The following is a 19,336-nucleotide window of genomic DNA, read 5'->3' as shown; positions in this document are numbered from 1 at the left end:
GATATTTCTCTCAGAACCACAAATGTCAAGCTTATGGTGGCGCTAGAGGAAAAATCACCCAAGTTATGAGGGTACATCATCCAGGGAGCATGAATGTCTGTTGAATGTCTGTCATGGCTGATGGCTGGTAGGATCAGCAGGATTCATGCTCTGGGGAACATGAATGTCATGAATGTCTCATAGTTCACAATATCCGTGTAATAGTTATGTAGAGATATTTTAGTCTGGACCAACGTAGTGGACTGACAAAGATTTCCATCCCTGAAAATGAAATGCCATGTTTACATGTACTTTTTTTTAATATCTTTTTTTTCTTCTTTAAAATCATTATAACTTTTATATCTTTTGGTTTCGGACTGTTGGTCAGATAACACAAGCAAATTGAAGACATCACGTTGGGCTCTGGGTAGCTTTAACATTTTTCACCATTTTAAGTAATTTTATAGACTAAGCAATTGACCTAAAAAAAATCGACACATCAATCAATAATGAAATTAAGTGTTAGTTGCAGTCCCGCTGTGACCTTCCTGTTGAAGTCACAATAGACTCAGGCCTACAGGGATCAATAAAAAAATATCATTATTGGGACAAATGGAAAGAGGAAGCATTTACAATGGGAGCACAATGAAAGCACATCGTCACCTTTGGAAGTAAGTTGAAGAGGGCAGTTGTAATTTAAAGGTACCTGAAGGTGCCATTACTTTTTATTGTTCTAATATCCCAGATGAAAAGATAAAAACACAGCCATGAAACTAAACCGATCAGTTAATTCTTTAATAATATATTACATTTATGCCGTAATACAATAATAATAACAACAGTAATAACATTAATAATAAACATACACAGAAAGTACAAAATGATTTGTGTTATTTCCTTAAGTTACCAACTTACTTCAAAATAAAAGAAACCAAATCTCCTTTAGCTGCCTTTGACTCCTCCTTACCCCCCTGTTCGAGAACTCAATTTCCCATGACCACCCACTAAGAAGAACTACATGTGGAGGCTGGGGATTGTCCAATCAGGTGGAGTTTATAGTCTCCCAAAGTTCAAGAGGAGCAAAGAGCAGGTTGTTGTCTCGGATATGGCTTTACGACACTTCCCAGATGAGTTCAGTCCAAAAACATGTGTACGTGTGTGTGTGTGTGAGAGAGTGACTGGTGGAGGCAGGGGTTTCTAAAACACAGATAAAGGTGACATGTTTACCAAAATAATTAAAAAACAAAAAAAGGGGGGGGAGGGGGGGGTAAATAAATACAGCCACATGTAGGAACTCATCCTGAAGAGGTGTTTTGTAGACGCCATCATGACACAAACCAGCTACTGAGAAGAGAGGTCCATGCGTCATGTTGAGTGAGGTGGTTGTGAACACACATTACAGTACAGATATCATCACGGCCCCCCGCCTCCTCCACGAGAGGGGCCGCAGAGGTTTTTCCGGGAGGTAAAAGTCTCAGTTTTTGTCCTGAGGGCGAAGGTGAAGACGCAGAGGGGCAGCACTCAGTCACTTTTCCCTCCCCCCACCTCTTCCTCTCCTCCTCTACGCCTCTCATCCATCCATCCATCCGTGAGCTCGTCAGTCCTCCCCTCTATTTGCGGTGCTTCATCTCCTTGTCGTGGTGGCTCTTCCCTCCACCCTCTCCCTTGTCCAGCATTTTGATCGCCTCCATCAGGTAGCTCTGGAAGGCGGAGAGCGCGGCGCAGATGGCGGGAGTGCCGAAGCCGTGGGTGAGCATGCTGAAGTGGGTGAGGCTCCCCTGGACGCCGGGCTCCAGGCAGGGGGTGGGTCGACTGCCGCCCAGCGGAGAGCGGTCCTGGGACATCATGTCCACAAACTCCTTGCAGATCTCCCTGAGAAGAAAAGAAGACAAGACGATGGTTTTATATTGTGGCACTCTGAGATGGAACACACCTTCACATGGAATACTTTGGGTCTTTACCGTGATTAAGACCAGATATATGTGCCAAAGTAAGATTTGTACACCCTCAACAGAACAGCCACTGGAGTTTGGGGGGCTCAAAGGAGTCCAACTAGGCCTTTTTTATGATATTGTAAAACTAAAAATAGCACACATATATTTTCCGCTACTGTTTGTTCACGTGAACCTTTATTACATTCTTCTAAAACAGATTCCGTTTGTATTTCATGAAAGGTCAAAATCTCCTGACCTCTACTCCCTAGTGGGGTTAAGAATCGCCAAAACACTGGATCCTACACTACCCATAATGCAGCTTAACAGCAGCACCTTTTCTCTGACCCTCTTTTTTGAACGCTGGTAATGCTTGCAACACAAGTAACTCCCCAAAAAATCCGGCGGGGTGCTCCTTTAAAATGTGCAGCGGGGGATGAAGCACTCACTTGGTGGCGAGCAGCATGCTGCGCCGTGTTGGGAGCTGGTCCGGCTCGCTCTGCCTGCACAGATACTCGGCTGTGGCTCTGGCTGGAAACTCTGTCTCACACACATAACCAAAGTCCCGCGCCAGATGGACGGCCTCACCTGCAGGAGGAGGAGGAGGAGGAGGAGGAGGAGGAGGAGGAGGAGGAGGAGAGTGTGTCTGTTAAATCTGAGTCTTAACTAGTACAAAAAGGGAAAGGTCTTATGTATTCGTTCAGCAAAAGGTCATTGCTTCAGTTTAGATTTCAGGTCAGATAATTATCCACGTATATATGCTTTTAAACGGCACACATTTAAAAGAGCGCTGCAGCGGCTCGGGGTCGGGTCGGGTCAGGAGACGAGCTCTGCAGCCTTTTTTCTCACTTTCACCGCTCAAACAGTTCACTGCTCTTTGGCTTTTGCTGAAGCAACCGCAGCTTTTTTCAAATGACACCATCCACGCATGCAGCCCCCCGTGCTATGACTTGTTTATTCATGCCTGCTCATGCGAGGATATTTCCATGTGAATATGTGTCTCTATCTGTCAGGATGTATGCAGGTCACTGTATGTATGCGTGTGTGTGTGTGTGTGTCTGTGTGTGTGTGCGTTTTCCCTACCCTCCACTAGAGATGTTAGGAGAGTGACGTTGGCTGCCTTGCGTCGCCCGGCGGGCAGGTTGAGGCCAATCTTCTCCAGACGCTCTCTCAGACAGCGGCCACCATTCTTTGACTTCGCCCTGAGGGGGGGCAGGGAGACAGAGAGAGCAGTTTTTAGGAGATGGTCCTTGTGTGTGTGTGTGTTTATGAGTTCTGTAGCGGTGTGTTTCTGTGTGTCTATGGCTGAGTATGTGTGTGTGTGTGTGTGTATGCGTGCCTTTATGTAAGTGAATGTGAGGCTGAAATCTCCCTACAGTATGTTCCCTGTCAACACTGATAGTGTCTTGAATTTCTTTCTCTGTTTTTAGTTGTTGCCTTACTTTCCTTTGCCTGTTCTCACCCCTTTTATTTATTCTTAAATATTTACATTTAAAGACATTTGAATAAATACTAGCACAGAAATAGTTGTAAGTATTTATATGACAGGCAGAGCTGGCAAAAGAAGTATTCTGAGAATTTACTGAAGTAAAATCAGTTGTGTCAAAATATATCCTGCATTCAAAACCTTACAACATCAACAGAAAGATTTACTTTAACTATCAAAAATAAAAGCACCTATTATGTAGGAAATGGCTTTTGCGAGTGTTATATTATTATATTAATGGATTATAGGGATTTTATTGTGTTAATGTGAGCATCTCTTCGCTATTGTAGTTGGTTGAGGAGGAGCACATTTTTACTTTACATACTGGGTGGTTAATCTATAGTATACGTATCAAGTAAAACAGAAATGCTCAAGCACGAGTCCGTCAAAATGACAGGCAGTGATGTAATATCAGTGGGGTCGCTGTACCTCTCTGATGAGGAGGTCCTCCATGTTTACTACCCTTTAGATCTTTTAATCATGTCCTCTTAAAGTATTTCAGCCTGTAACCCCCGACCATAAAGTTGATCTCTGGCCCCGAGGCTGTGCTTCATTCAACCACATTGCCTCTCTTGTGATTTTGTCCCATGACCCATTTTGGGTACTCAGCTCTGGCCCCATAGTTTAGTTAAAGTGCTCTTGTTCTGAAAAGCTTTAGGAAGATGGCGTACATGGTTGGTATTGGTCGTTTGCACCAAGAGGCCCTGTCTTGTGTTTAAAGCATTTTCTTTAAACTAACAACTACAATCTAGACTCACAAATTCAATATTAGGGAGTAGTCTGTGTCCTATATAGAAAGGTGCAATGTGTCATATTTAAAGACAGCGGATTTGTTAAGGTTGTTGTTGTGAAATGCAATGTAAAGGCCGGCAGAGGGCCAAAAAAATCCTCTTTGTTTTGTTTTTTATTTTAATGGGAAAGTTTGGAATCACGATAGCTGCAGGTCAGCGAGTCTTTGGATCTGAATCACATCAGGCTCTTGCTTATGAGGTTCACATTGATGCTTTGTCACAGTCACTGATTGCCTACATTTCCCAGAGTGACTTTCAACAACATTCAGAGCAGCGTCACGACATTAATGCGTGTGGATGAGCTAGTTTGGTGACACTAGAAAAAGCCTCAGTTGTGTTTCTTCCTCAAACTGTATTTTTTAGGCGACACATTGATTGTGAGGCTGCTCTTTTTCCTCTTCTGTGATGGATTTCTTCTTCTACGTTTGTGGACACTGGGGCCAAAGAGCCACTGAAGACTTGCTAGATGGTAAATACATAAAATGCAACATATGTTCTGCCTGTTATTCAATTCAATTCAATTTATTTTGTGTACCCCAAAATCACAAATCACAAATTTGCCTCTGGAATAAGAGAGATGCTCCACCAAATAATAGAAATGGGCTTGCAAGTCCAACAGCTGTTTGGCGTAGGTGATCATTGCTTATGTTGCATATGTCTACAAGCTGTGACAGCTCAACCAAGGACAGATTTTCCACAGTCAAACTGTTGCATTTTGACTTTTTTACAGGTTTAATGAGGTAAAACTCCAAAATAAAATCAAAGATTTAAGAAAAGTCAGACATGGTTGTCTTTACATGTAGGCTTAAAGGAATCCTTTAATTCCCCCCCCCCAAAAAAACAAAACCCCAAACAATCTAAAATGACACCACACCCTCTACCTTCCCCATCTCCCTCTCACCTGCGGAGGACTCCGCCCAGCAGGGAGGCATTGAGGCACTCAGGCGGGGAGAGGCGTCGTTGCACCTCCCCGACCGTCACCTTGTACTTGGAGGTGGAGCTGAGCAGCGAGAGGCGACCCGGGACCGAACAGAACACCTCGGCTGGGTTGGACACGCAGCCCATCCCCAGGCCGTCCTTACCCAGGGACAGGATGGACAGGGACGACCCGTTCAGCTTGGACGGGATGGGAACTGGTGGAGAAACGAGGGAGGTAGAAAGGAAGGATCAGGAGAGTTTACATGCTTTGTGGATATTTGTCTTATTTAGGTCTGACACAAACCTAGATGCAAGAGACCAAGGGTGAACAAAGATCATCAGTCTAAAAACACATGTCTTCTGCGGGGACAACGGTGTTGTGTGAATGATCCCGATGAATTTATTCAGTGTAACGTTCTCCCCCGTGTCGACAGCTCTAATTCTCAAATAGCTCTGTTTCGCACCTTGAAGAGCTCCGTTCGCACTCACTTTTCTGCACCGTGGTAAACTTTTACTGTGAGTTCTTCCCTCTTGTTTTGGAGGAGGAGAAAGAGGAGGAGGAGGGCATCAAAGCCAACCACTTTAGGAGTTCAAGATTTGGGCAGTGTAGCCTGGCCTTTAGGAGAAGCGTCTCCTTGATTTGCAAGGTGACTGATTTAAGTGTTGGCATTGAGAGCAACGCCTGTTTGGCTCTTCAATCTTTGTTTTGTCATCTTTTTAAGGAGCTAATTGGTGTCGATGAAATTAGCTTTGGAGTCTTAATCTTAAATCCCAAATCCACTAAATCTGCAGTTGTGTGGGCAGAAATCCTCTGAATTGAGAGGATTGAAAGGAATCACCTCCTTTGTGTGTCTGCGGATCTACTTCCATGAGGACCACGTTTATTCACAAGGTGACAAAGAGAAAGTAGAGCTCCACCTCATTGTTTATGGGGGGGGGGGGGGGGGGGGGGGGGGGCTTGAGGCCATGGAGATACAGTTGGTTTATGTGCACAGGTCTTGAGATGCCGATGTCTTACATTTCTGCCCTGCATTTTATTTGTTTTGCTCACAAAATTGACAAGTATCTTTAAAAAAAATGACACTAAATGTGTCTTTGGAAACAATCCACAAACCTTCTCTGTAAATAGTGTTTGTTGGAACAGCTGTCTGCTGAGGAAATAGTGCTGATATTAACTGTTGTCCAGAGTTAACTGGGAAACTGTATTTGGAAAACAAAAATGTATTGCTGTTACATATTTTGAAGTGGGATTTTTTTTACAGTGCTGCCAGCACCAAAAAACAACAACATCCCAATCACCTCCATTGGTTTAGGTGTGTCCGTGTGTGTGTGTATGTGTGTGCGGGGGGGTGGGGGGCATGAATCTGGACAACCTATCATGTTAGAATAAGAAAGAATATATGTTTTTTTAAAGATGAATTCTATACTTTTATTGCTACGTTTAATGTTGTCTCTTTTAATTTGGGAGAGTCCTTTAGGTGTTTACAAGAACATGTAACATGTGCCTACACCCCCCTCTCTCTCTTTCATTGGTCTCTTCAGTCCTGATGGTTTTCTCTCTCTCTCTCTCTCTCGCTCTCTCTCTCTTTAAATGTCATCTGTTCTACTGTACAGTGGGACGCAGGCTCTCCCCTCGCACTCTGTGGGCGGCGGGTGGCCTCTCTACGACTGAAAGAGAAAAAATCTCTTAAAACCCTCTCATTCACCAGCAGCCGATCAGCCAGCCGGCGAGGCCACGGAGCAGCCTCCTCTAAAGCTCCTACTCTCTCTCTCTCTCTCTCTCTCTCTCTCTCTCTCTCTCTCTCTCTCTCTTTCTCCTCTGCCATCTCTCTGCCCCTCCCTCCCTCCTTCTCTCTCTTTCTCTTATCATCTTTGACTCTTTCTTGTGCCTCCTACTCTTCATCTTCCCCCTCTTTCTCTCCCATATTCTGTGTCGTTCCCGTCTCCCTGTTGGATTTTCTTATTCATGAGGGCTTTAGGTTTGCTCTGCTATCTGCTGTAAGTGCTTGCCGGGGAGAGTCTCGCTGTGGTAATTGATCAATTCGAAGCGTTTGGCAAACAAGTGGAATCGCTGTCACTTCATCAAATCACGGCTGGTTTGCAGCTGCTTGAATCGAGCTGGAAACCCACTAGTGGGAGCCTCCTCCTCTTCTTCGGGGGACTTGATTTGGGGAATGAAATCCTTGATTTTGTGAAAACTTTATGGCGTGAAGAGATGGAGGCCAGTGAGGCTTTGGATGTTTAGAATTAGGAGGGCAAAATATATTTGAAATTTAAAAGGAAATTCTCTAAAATACAAAGCATCCACAATGTATGTTATGTTTTATATAACACACTGAGTGTCATCTATCTCTCTCTCTATATATATCTTTTTTTTTTTCTTTAGCTGCAGCACTACACACCCTAACAGGCCTGTCTATCATATCAGTTTTTTTTTTTTTTTTGGACTGAGCAAGGTTTTCCCAGTATCACACTCCGCCAGCGACAAATCTAACTTGAGTTTTCTAATCGTGCCCCTGTGTCTCCTGAAACTCAGAGTCGGTAATATTACAGTGATCACACTCTGCAAATTCCCCCACAACTCCTCTTTTATCATGTTCCCCTCCCTTTTCTTCTTTGCCCCACTTCTCCTCTCCTCTTCACTCTAATCCCTCTCTCTTTTCTCTCTCTCTCTCTTTTTCTCTCTCTCTCTCGCTCTCACACACACACACACACACACACACACACACACACACACACACACACACACACTCTCTCTCTCTCTCATATGACCATGAACAGTTCATTAAGAATGTGTGCCTTTGGGGTGAAGTCTGCAGCTGAGTATTAGAGGACTTCTTGACTTCAAATGAAATAGCAAAACAGAATTATTTATAGTGTGTGTGTGTGTGTGTGTGTGATAGTGAGAGAGAGAGAGAGAGAGAGAGAGAGAGAGAGAGACTGGTGTTGGAGTGCCCCTAAACACAAAACCCCCTTCAGCATGTATAGCACAATTATATAGGTGCACACTTAGACACAAATGTGCACACACACACTCAATCTTTCGCTTCTCTCTGCCCCACACACACACACACACACACACACACACACACACACACGCGCACACACACACACACACACACACACACACACACACACACACACACACACACACACACACACACACACACACAGAGCTCTCTCCCACCTCTTACCTTTTTTAATGACAGAGTGGTCGAGGATGCCCAGGGCTGATCCTTCCTCCATTCCCTGTGTCAGACAGACAGACAGTCACTATCATTTATCCACCGGCCTCACAGCCAACACACACACACACACACACACTTATATATAAACACACAGTTATAGACACACACACATGGCTTTTTCTCTCTCAGGCCAAAGCAAGATGGACGGTCCAGTGTTATCGGTTTTCCCTCGCAGCACACATATGAACAACTATCCATACCCGAGTAAATAATGAAATCTGTTACTTATTGGATTCTGTTTCTTTGTGGATGGAGAGCAGGAGAGATGGTAAATCATGCAAGTTATGGCGGATGTTTTTAAACAATTCATTCATATTTCCACACAGCTTAAAACAAAAAGGATTTTTGTTGTTGTATAAATGTATACTTTATGTTATGAGTCACTAAGTTTGGTTTGAAAATATTTTGGGGAGACTATAGAAAAGTTGCCTCTTAATTTTTCAGTGCAACAAATCTACTTATTTACAAAAAAATACCACTAAATGAAATAAATACTGTCACCATCACTGTTACAAATAACTAAAGAGCAGTTTGTGTTCATATACTATTTTTTGTTTGCTTAGAAATGTAATAACTTCCAACATGTAAAGCTAAAAAAACATGTTATGTTTCTTTGACTTTAGGCATATAAAGGGAAAAGGTGATATGTGAATAAGAAATGATTGAATAATGATCAAAAACAGCCACGTCGGTGCACACATTGAAATAATAAATTAAAGTCTTTGCAGATTGTTTGATCTTTTCATTCACTGAGGATGAAATTGTCTTGCAGGGCGATTCTCGGATGTCTCCTTTGTGGTGAATTTATAAGAGGATTCAAACGCCAAGGATATAATCCATTAATCAAATAAAGGTCCTTGTCAAGTGGGAGCGTTTAACAGCAACATGCCCGGGTTGACTCCTTGCCTGCGTGGCGCTCCTCTCAAACGTTTCTTTTCTATTAATGACCGCGCACATCAATTGGTCTCGGTGTGTTTCTTTTTTTCCCTGCGAGGAGGCAACAAACAGCGTCTGCAGCTGCACCTGCTGCAGGGAAGCTGACTGCTCAATAAACCATAGCAACTATTCTTCCCCCCCCCCCCCCCCTAAAAAAAAAAACCTGCAGAAGGCAAAAGGCTGCAGAATTACTTTGTCTTTGTGCGAGACATCGGGTGATACTGAATGTCCTGACTAATAATAAGACGGACAGATATGACAAGAAAACGTTTTTTTCTGGAATTAAAATTTCTGATAAATATTACACTTTTTTCATATGAGGCTATATACATATTAACATTCTCCCTACTTTATATCTAACTATTAAGATCAACTTCAGAGTATATTTTCAGATTAACTCGAAACACATCTCTGTCTCAAAAACTCTTAAAATGACAAATCATGTTCGAGAAAAAAACCGTATACTCAACAGGCCATCTAAAATTCACACTTGACAAAATGGAGGACAGTTATCTAATATAGTATTATTTATTCATCTATGAACGCATTTTGAAGAGAAAATAAATCATTTCGGCTAATATTGTTGTATGTATATTTTATTTCACTCCAACAGCAGCCTACAGTTGAGTTGAGTTGTTTAGTCTGCGACGCACAACTGTTTATTTTCATATCAGACACCAACACTGATCATGTGATTTTTTTTTAAATTCATGTAAAATACGCTGAGGGTCTGCAGGAGTTTTAATTTAAAATAAAAGTCAAATAACAGGTTAAACATCCCAAAATGAATGAAAATGATTAATAGTATCCGTTAATTAAAGGTGTTTATTGAATTATTGAAAAATATATTTGATTAATGTGAGCTGTTTTTCATGAATTATCGTTTGAAGGAAATGGAAGATAAATTGGTCTTTTTCAGTATATTCTAAGTATATGTAGAATAATAATAACGGCATTGGAATACAGAAAAATAAAATATCAATGAGGCCCAGTGTAGATTTCGTTCACAAAGAGTTAATGTCTGTGCGCACCGGTTTGGAACTTTTACGCACGGTCTTCCCAGTCCGCAACGCCAACGCAACCACAGGATGGAAAGCCAAAACGTGTAAATAAATAAAAAAAAGTCACCTGAAGATCGTCCAGGCCGTGATGTCCCATGTGCATCCCGAGAGGACCGTCCCCGAGAGCGGCAGCGCCTTCTCCGAGACCGTGCAGCAGCCGGGGCACAGCTGCATACTCCCGCCGGGGGTCGAGGCTCAGAGCCCGGTGCGACTGTGAAAGGAGTCCCCCGTCGTCGGAGCGCGACCTCTGCGAGTGCCATGCCACTTGCTGATGCTGATGGAGGGAGTTGATGGAAGTGTAGGGGTCTGACAGGTGGGGATACGAGTCCTGGCTCTGGGAGTACTGCAGGGAGGACTGGGAGTAAGGGGGAGGAAAGTACGGAGGCTGGAAGTCAGAGGCCGGAGTGTGACAGAGCGGGGGAGCCGAGGAGTAGGCGGCCTGGTTCAGGGAGGAAAGCTGGGAGAGGCGCCCACTCGGCGAAGAGCCGCTTAGTCCGTCTGCGCGGTCCTGTGGAAAATTAAAACAAAGTTTGCTTCACAGCAGCAGCTCCAAGTCCTCCTCATCAAACTGTTCTCCCAAAGGTGCAACACGGCACTGACTATTATACCAAATGTCACATTCCAAAAGTGATCAGCTCCGGGAAATGTGTTTTTATTCCTTATTTTTTAACTGAGGCAAACTTAAAAAAATATATAAAGACAATTTTAAATTAAAGCAAAACAGCTGTAACCCGTAAATAAATGTATCTCCATTTTTATTAGATAGCTGGAAACAGCAGCAGCGCTTGAAGTGATGCGCACTGGCAGAAGACCCCCTTGGCATCGCTGCTGAACAGTGTCAGAAAGGTCACGGCCACCAAGAAGCTGCACAAAGGACAGGTAATGCACAACAACACGTTGCTCCGGGAAAGGGGGGGGGGGGTACATCTGTAAACAATCCGTCATCGTGGCAACAAAACCACACTGACCCCACAACTGAATATAAAGGAGGCTTTAATTCCGGCCGCTGAGGCGCAGCAAAACAAATGTGATTTTATACTTGACTTTACAAGTTTCACCCCATCGCGCAAAACGAAATGCCAGCATGCGCCAAACAGATGTAGTCCACTAGCCTACATTTCTGCTCACACACATCCTGGTCAAATTGGATTTTTTTTTTGGGGTCAGCCAGATCAATGCCGCTGTTGTGGAACAATGTCCATTATGTGCCAGGCAGCCAGCTTTAAAAGCACACATATCTGCCATCCATCACCGCGCGCAGGATGGTGTGATCGTCCTTTCAGTCGAACGCAGTTAATGTTAGAGGCTGTTGAACCTGATAACACTCCTCCAGAAGGACGGGCCGCTGCTGTGTCTCCGCACGTCACAGTTTGTGCGGCGAGATGACAGTTTACTGTCAGCCGGTCTCACTTGCTGTGACACCGTGCAGACAAAGACCATCTTCGCGGACAGATGCGCGGCGCCGCGGCGCTAAACTGTGTGTCAGAGAGGCTCATTGGGACGCACGGACACTTGATTCTGGAGAGCAAAGAACAAAACACATTTATCCGAAATGTATTTAATTAACCAGCCAAAATATTATTTAATAAAAAAAAATCCCATGGGCCGTTATACTCTGCAAGCTGACAAAGTGCAACGTCTTTTTTTCTGGACATTTTTTACACGAACTGAGCTGTTTTTAAGTGAAAACACATTTTGCGTACAATCTTTCAGGCTCAGTCCGACACTTGGCACAGAAAATAAACTCTTTCCTAAAATTGAGTTAGTAACGAACAGACATCAACAGTAAAAAAAAAAAAACAACTTAAAAAACGATGTCTCTTTCAAACTCACCATAGCCGAATATGTGTGGATTAACATCTGGACCACTCTGGCTAACCCCAAATGTAATATTCAACAGGATGCGCGAGCGTCCAACGACTGAAAGATGCCACCAAATGCTCCGAGATGTAATCCAGGCTGTTTTCACCGGTCCATTAAATTCAAAGGCGTTATTTACTTTTCCCTTCTCTCTCTGCGTTTGACGGAGCTCTTTACGCACGGATGAAACGCTGCTGTCAGATACACACACACACACACACGCGCGCATAACACACACGGAGTCCTCCAGACTCTCCATGAGCGCACTACTTATAGGCTTTGCGCGCACTCGGCAGAATGAGGGGAGGGGTCGACAGGGTCCACTTCTCTTAAAGAGACATTTTCATTCAATTAGCCTCCGTTGATTCAAACACACACACACACACACACACACACACACGTACTTTTACATTTATTGTTTTGTTTTTTTCGTTTTTAGAAATGGCAGCGAGTCATATATTTTGGAATTTACGCAGCGATAAAGGACTATCAAATATCAGAGTTTTCATATGTTTATTAAAGAAGAAGCTTAACAAAAATCATATTTTAACAATAAAATCATATTTTCTCACTTTTAATGTCTAAATCATTCGCTTTTACGCACGGGTCTCCAGGTCCCTCTAGTCAGAAATATAATATTCAATAATGCGTTTTTCCTCCTAACATTTCACCCGGACTGAATCGTTCACACGACAAGTGGATTTTCTGGATTCAGCTTCCCTTAAAAAAGAAGCCAACAGGCCCACAACGTGCAGCCTTTTGCGCAATGATTATGGACTTCTACATAAACAGGCCTAACACTGCTGAGAGATAATAATGCACCACTGAAAACAGAAAAAAAAAACCTCTGCGCGGTTTCTTTTACCTGCAGAAGGTCGGTCTTAGTTCGGGATTTCCAGAGCATGGTGGTGTTGCCGGTGGCTCTCAGTGTGGCTGTCACGCTGCAGCTGAGGGGTTAATGTGACGCGGAGGATGGAGAGGAGACGGGCTGAAGGTGCGGAGAGGAGTGAGTTAGTTTGAGAGATGATGCAGGAGTTTGTATGGATGGATGTTGGGGAAAGGGGGGGCGGGTGGCGGGCACAAAGAGAAAGAGGGCGGGAGGTGACAGGAGTCGCGAAGCGGGTAACAAAACTTTTTTGTGCGTAGACTGTAGGATCGGGGACGAAGTGGTTAACAATGACAAAAATAAGTATTCCCGATATGAACAAAAACGTGATTTTCTTCCTTTGAAATATCTTTTGAAATATATGTCAGTTTAAATCATTATAAACTGAGAAAATAATCTATTTATCCAAATATCTGTAGAATAAATATGAAGCAATATCAAATGTTTTATTGAGATGAGTCACTTTTCTAAAACTTCTTATTACTCTTTAACGAAAGCACTGTATTAATAACTGGAACACTAACGTTTTAAAAAAAATGCCTTTATCATCTACTTTCTCCAAAGTTTCAAAGCATAAAATGACCAAAGTTACTCTCCTGAATTTGAACCAGAAAGCAGAATTAGGAAGAAAACATCAAACAAGAGAGAAAAAACACTCTTAAGTTTACATGTAACGATACAGACATGTAGATAGGATAGAGTGTGTCTAAAACTTCAAGGCACATTAGATCCAAACAAGTCTCACTGCGCCATCTTGTGGCGGTTCATGTAGAAGAGGACTGGTGTTTTTAACCACAGGCCCAGTTATCCACCTTAACAGAAGCCTGCTGAGACATCTTATGGACCTCAACATGTATTATATTGATTACATTTATACAAAACTTGGTAAAAACCTCCGGCCAGAACGGCAGACTTGATACTTGGACTCTAATAACTTGAGACTTACAGTATAAAACAAAACATCTTAAGTTGTGACATGATAAAATCCCAGAAAACTAAAAAAATAATGCAACTGCATACAGGCATTTCCTGCATTGCTACGCAGCTTGAATATTAAATGATTGTGCCTATGACCTGATAGGACAAAGTCTCAGCTATGTAAAAAAAAAACACTATTGACAGCATTAATAAGAAAGTGCACAAATGGTCAGCATAGAAAGACCTTTACGACTCACATCTTGACTGACAAGTTGAAGCCTTGTGAGTTAAAGGACGACTGGCTTTTTCGTCCCACACAACAATCGGTCTCTTTGACTGCTTCTGTCATCCTCCTTTGTTCTTACTGAAGATGTAAACCCTTAAAATAAACTGTCAAAAATAAACTTCAGTGTTCAACTAGTTTGTGGGGAAGAAATATAAGGTTCAAAGCAACAAGGAAAAAAAAGACGATGCATGAAAACATGAGCAAAAAGAGGCTGTGGTTGGTTTTCTAACAAAATAGTTCTTTATTAAAGACATTAACATTTCACACTTGACACGTAAGAGACAGGTTACGCATTGTTCATGTCGGTTTGGTACAAGTCATAAACACATGTTTGGCTTCAGTAACGGCCCTCCATTATTGTTTCATTTTTAAAAGCACTTAACAGTTTCACTTCACTCCCACTGACTTCTTCAGGTTCCTCATGCACATCAGAGCTCCTTTATCAGTTCTCATCACGTCTCCAATCTCCTTTTTACAGACCGGGCACTGGTCAGCCATGGCGCACAGAGCTTCCTCAAGCGCCTCCTGCGTGTGCCGGTCGGGCAGAGCGCTGCACTGACTCAGCATGGCGAGCGTGTGCTTGAGCCAGCCCTCCTCTCTGACCAGGGCGGCGATCCAGGGCTGAGCGCGGACGCAGCCTCCCAGAGCCTGCAGACACAACCTCCAGAGCTCCGCGGCCTCGTCCCAGCTCTCCTCCCAGCCGGGGCTCACCTTGACCGGGCCGGGGCTGGAGCCGGAGTCCAGGGCGCTGCGGAGGAACCGGAGAGCTGCGGAGAAGAGACGCTTCTGGCCGGCTTCAACCGAGCCTGCAAAATTAAATTTAAAAAGTATGCGTCGTTAGTAGAGCCTTTTACAGGCTGTTAACAGTTCCAATCTGCATATTGTGTACAGCAGCCTCTCTCTCCAACCAAGAGCCTGCAACCCCATTGGCCTTTTTTTTTTTTTAAAGCAGTTACAGAAGGAAACGCAAGGGAAACTAATACCATTAGTAAAGGCTGCATTGCACTTAGGTTTGCCAGTTCCACAGCCCTGACCCTTTTTGTGAATGTTAGCTCACTGTCACAAGGCTTGCTGGGACATTTTGAAGAGAACGTAGCCATTGTTATTAGCAGCGTCCTGTGATTTTTCCTGCTGTGAGACGTCAAAATGTCTGCTGTGAGAAAGGCGTCTTTACAAGCGCTGGAACTAGAAACTGTGTCGACAACGCTGAATAAAAACACAAGCGCGAAAAACAAAGTTGTAGGTTGAACTGCAATGCATTTGCATGTAATGGATCGCTGGAGTTAATGCCGAACACAACTGGAAAACAAAGTGGTGCCAAGTGTGTGATTATCCCCCAAAAAAAGTAAAAGACAACATTTTCACCTGAAGGAGCCGCTTTGAGCCTGCCGATCATCAGTCCCAACGTGCAGTAATTTGCTGCTAGGACCAGCAGGCGGGGCTTGTGCACCAGAACAGGAAGCGCTTCACTCAGAAGGGCCTCCAGCGCTCTGAAACACGGGTCCTTCCTGGACAACAAAAAAAAAAACAAGTATGAGTGTTGATATCTCAGTATTGATATCAATGAAACAACAGATCATGAATCAGCAGGCTTCAGGTGAGTTTTTTCTCTTGTAAACCAGCTACCTGACTCTCTCTGGCTCCGTGACGGTGAAGTTGAGGAGCGCTGAGCAGGCTGTTTCCATGCTGGGATCCCTGGCCGACGCCCCCCCACTTTTCCCCTTGAGGTCAGTCCAGCACCGCGACAGGAAGTCCACCAGCAGGGCCGGGGTGTCGAGGGTGAGCAGCACCTTCCTGGGACCTTCCTCGGCCGACAGGTGACAGAGAGCTGGGAGGAAGTACCTGGGGAGAGGGAGGAGGAGGTGAGGGAATAAAGAGCACGTGCTGTCAGATGACTGCAGAATCTGAGGGATTCAGCATATTGATTCCCTCTGAAATGCATCGTCATCTTTACCTCAGAGCTTCTCTGCCCGTCCACGCCTCCCTCTCCTCTCTGACGGACACCTCGGCCATCCATTCGGAGAGGCCCTGCTCTGGGCTCTCTCCCTGCAGGTGGCTCCGGGAGTAGCCGATCAGGAACGGCAACAGCCCGGTCACCTCCTCTTTCAGACAGGAAGTCTCCTCGGCCAGCCATGAGCACAGAGAGCGGAACGTGCCGAAGATAAAAGGGTCACCATAGCGACTTGGGTCCACCTACGAGAACAGGAAGAGTCTTTTAGAAAAGGGCGTGGCAATAACAACAATAACATATAAACTGTGGTAGGACTTAAGAGAATATGAATCCCATCATAACACTACGCCATGAAAATATCACCTTTTCCCCAATTAATAGCCCAAAAGTTACAATCGAAGAGACCTCACATCTGAGAGACTATAAGCAGGGAATTGCTGGTATTTATATTTAGAATGAATGACTTCTTAAAAAGATTATTCTTTTAATCAATAGTCTACAAGTAGCTTATTGAGTATAAAATAGAAAAGAGCAGAGTACCGCTAACAGAAGCTTAAACGTCAGCCCTCTCACCTGCTGCAGGTGATACATTAAAGCGGCGAAGGCCTCCTCCAGCACCCCGAGGACCTGCCTGCTCTGCTGCAGACTGATTGAGGGGATGGAGCTCTGGGGAGGTTCAGTGGTCTGGGACAGTTCCATACAGCAGGCCTGCTCTATGGCGGCCTCCATGATTCGGTAACAGCCTGTGAAGAAGAACACCGGGTTTAAGTAACGAGGGCGGTTAATCACGTTTACTCGAATCTCAGCCCCACGGTTTCACGATGGACGTGATGTCCCCACCTGTGAGTGTTTGCTGCAGCTCCGGGCTCAGTTCGTTACCAGGCGGTTCCTCCAAACCCATTCTGACCTCCACGCAGGCCCGGTTCACCAGCAAGCAGCAGAACTTTGGCGGCCCCACCGGCTCCCAGCCGTGCAAATCCAGCAGGCAGGCACTGAGGACCAGGATCGGCCCGATCTGTTTCGGCGTCAGCTTAGCCTGCAACATGGGTCTCAATGCCTCCCATACGCGGACCACGGCTCCCTTCAGCTCCTCACTCTCTACGGACACTCCCACCGGGGGGAGAAACTGCGCCAACTGGGTGCACATGTCCAGCTTGGTCTGGCCTGTGGCTTGGCAGAAGTCTTTGGAGAGCCCGACCAACAGAGTGAGGAGTTCCGCAGGGTTTTTACTCCACACTTTGTCCTTGGTTTTACCCGAGAGGAGGCGACCCAGCAGGGCAAGCCCCCTCTCGCGGCTGAAAGTCTGGTTTTGTTCCACTGCCTGGCACAGGGCAGGAATGGCACCCCTGCTCAGCAGCTGGTCGGGACCTCTGGATAAGGTACACACGGCTGTGAGAACCTGGTAGCAGTCAGAAGCCACGGCCTCATCCAGCTTGGAGGACGGGGAGGTTTCTTCGGACGTTGAAGATCCGTTTGCTTCACTGCCGTCATCAGCCTTCTGCTTGCTGGTCTGGCCCTCTCCTGCGGATTTTGCCACATTGGCAGCAACACTTTCCGTGTTTGAACTCTCCTCTGACTGGACTTCGCTCTCTGGACCCCGCCCGACCTCTCCGTCTTGGCTCTGGTCCTGGGTTTCCTGCTTCTGCCGCGTCACAGGACCGTTTGACAATATGCCCAGCAGGAGCGGGATGGTGGTGAGGAGCTGGGGATGGCAGGCCATGTCTGGGTCCGTGCTCAGGGCAGCCAACAGAGCCGTGCCCAGCGAGAGGAGCTCCTGTGGGGGCAAGGCGGAGTTCTCGCTCCCTTTGACCGCCGTCACTAAAAGCCGAGCCGGAAGGTTCAGGCCAACGGCCTCGAAGATGCGCCTCAAGGTGGGTTTGTCTAGCTGGCTTGCTGGGCACAAGCGAGTTATCTGAGGACAGAAAACACCCACCTGTCAATGCTGAGGTCTGACACTTGGACTCTTTATACATACCCATATATATTTACACTTAGTTACACCTAGCTATAGAAAAAAAACAATACATTTATGCATTAATTCAACCCTTGTGAAAGTTGCAATGATCAGTTTTTATTAAATCTTGTTTGGTGAGGTGTTGATTCATAGCTGCATTTAAGCAACTATTGAGCGCGTCGAATTTCCTCCTCCTTGTTTGTCTTTTTTTAAGCGTGGATTCATAAATAATATGAATGCATATATTTTTCTAGATGCCAATGTATTCGTTTTGAAAGGCAAACCTTTGGTACACTTACCAGCAGAAGAGCAGCCAGTGTGTGGCTGTCATTTTGAGCCTGTCTGAGTGCATGAAGACATTTCTCCAACACCTCCATCTGGGCATCAGTCAGACCACCTCCTGCATCCGTCTCTGAGCCTCCTCCATCTTCTCCTCCTCCTCGCTGCTCCTGTTTTACAGGAGGCTGGGTGATCACGGCAAGTGCAACGTCGGCGCCGTCAGCCATTATGACCTCAGCAACTGCGTAATCAAGAGAGGAATAATAAAAAAAAGAAAAGTTAGCAAAGTGATAGAAAATATAACTGAAAATCGGATCATTGGCTCCACACCGTTGAGGGCAACAATAGCAGCCTAATTTAATGATATTCAGTTGGTTTGCCGAGTCATTGTAAGTTACGGTTGGCAACAATGCAACAGATAATTGTAAACGTTTACAAAATAACTTACTTAGTTAACAGATCTATCACGCGTGCGGCGGCAGCAGCTCGTGAGCACTCTCCGGAGGTGAAATGTCAATAGAGCTACGAGAGACCAATGGAAACGTTCTAAGAATGTCGAAGAACCAATCACAGGAGGGATAGTTGGAATGGGGAGACGCCATTTTGGCCGGTGCTGTAACGTCGGAGAAGCGACGCGGCGTTACTTTTTCTAAGGTCACGGAAGACATTTCTATTTTATTTAAAAAAAATCTTTTTAGTTTCTAGCAGTAAGCAACCACGAACATTACTAAAGCTCCGCAGGTTAACGGTTTACGTTGATCCGAACGTTAACCATTCACAGCCGGTCGGCAGGTGGCGCACAGCGGAAGCTTCATGTCAACCGTCTTCAGTTTAAGACGCAGCAGCACAGGC

General features: G+C 44.9%; 2 protein-coding genes across 3 annotated transcripts; both read right to left on the bottom strand.

Annotated features, from left to right (window-relative positions):
- Positions 1 to 1,589: 1,589 nt before the first annotated feature.
- tfap2e (transcription factor AP-2 epsilon) lies at positions 1,590 to 14,365 on the bottom strand. Of its 2 annotated transcripts, XM_076105956.1 has the most exons (8): positions 14,272 to 14,365; positions 13,076 to 13,198; positions 10,418 to 10,858; positions 8,300 to 8,354; positions 5,089 to 5,320; positions 2,994 to 3,112; positions 2,360 to 2,498; positions 1,590 to 1,851 (listed from the first exon to the last, which is right to left on the bottom strand). In XM_076105956.1, the coding sequence occupies exons 2-8, from the start codon at positions 13,112 to 13,114 to the stop codon at positions 1,590 to 1,592; spliced, it is 1,287 nt and encodes a 428-aa protein (XP_075962071.1). In that variant the 5' UTR covers positions 13,115 to 13,198; positions 14,272 to 14,365. The 2 variants fall into 2 exon arrangements, with proteins under 2 accessions (XP_075962071.1, XP_075962072.1); XM_076105957.1 differs by lacking the exons at positions 13,076 to 13,198; positions 14,272 to 14,365 and adding an exon at positions 12,184 to 12,474.
- A 152-nt stretch (positions 14,366 to 14,517) lies between these two features.
- Positions 14,518 to 19,059, bottom strand: ncdn (neurochondrin). Its single transcript, XM_076106006.1, has 8 exons — positions 18,933 to 19,059; positions 18,505 to 18,725; positions 17,092 to 18,163; positions 16,825 to 16,994; positions 16,255 to 16,493; positions 15,927 to 16,142; positions 15,666 to 15,808; positions 14,518 to 15,106 (listed from the first exon to the last, which is right to left on the bottom strand). Exons 2-8 carry the CDS (start codon positions 18,709 to 18,711, stop codon positions 14,688 to 14,690), a joined length of 2,466 nt encoding a protein of 821 aa, XP_075962121.1. The 5' UTR covers positions 18,712 to 18,725; positions 18,933 to 19,059; the 3' UTR covers positions 14,518 to 14,687.
- Between the last annotated feature and the right edge of the window lie 277 nt (positions 19,060 to 19,336).

This window comes from Anarhichas minor, unplaced genomic scaffold (genome assembly GCF_050575085.1).
Source record: "Anarhichas minor isolate MPS153535 unplaced genomic scaffold, ASM5057508v1 ptg000033l, whole genome shotgun sequence".
Taxonomy (NCBI): domain Eukaryota; kingdom Metazoa; phylum Chordata; class Actinopteri; order Perciformes; family Anarhichadidae; genus Anarhichas; species Anarhichas minor.
The sequence above is the reverse complement of the archived record's forward strand: the minus strand, read 5'-3'. Positions and strand labels throughout refer to the sequence as shown.

Bases quoted from the DNA above. Each gene is read 5' to 3' on its own strand.
- tfap2e (XM_076105956.1), bottom strand. From the start codon at position 13,114: ATGCTCTGGAAATCCCGAACTAAGACCGACCTTCTGCAG. The intron at 8,355-10,417 runs GTGACTTTTTTT...TGTCTGACACAG, and splicing joins ACGGCCTGGACGATCTTCAG to GGAATGGAGGAAGGATCAGC. The intron at 1,852-2,359 runs GTGAGTGCTTCA...TTTTCTTCTCAG, and splicing joins AGCATGCTGCTCGCCACCAA to GGAGATCTGCAAGGAGTTTG.
- ncdn (XM_076106006.1), bottom strand. From the start codon at position 18,711: ATGGCTGACGGCGCCGACGTTGCACTTGCCGTGATCACCCAGCCTCCT. The intron at 18,164-18,504 runs GTAAGTGTACCA...TTCTGTCCTCAG, and splicing joins CACTGGCTGCTCTTCTGCTG to ATAACTCGCTTGTGCCCAGC. The intron at 16,143-16,254 runs GTAAAGATGACG...CCCTCTCCCCAG, and splicing joins ACGGGCAGAGAAGCTCTGAG to GTACTTCCTCCCAGCTCTCT.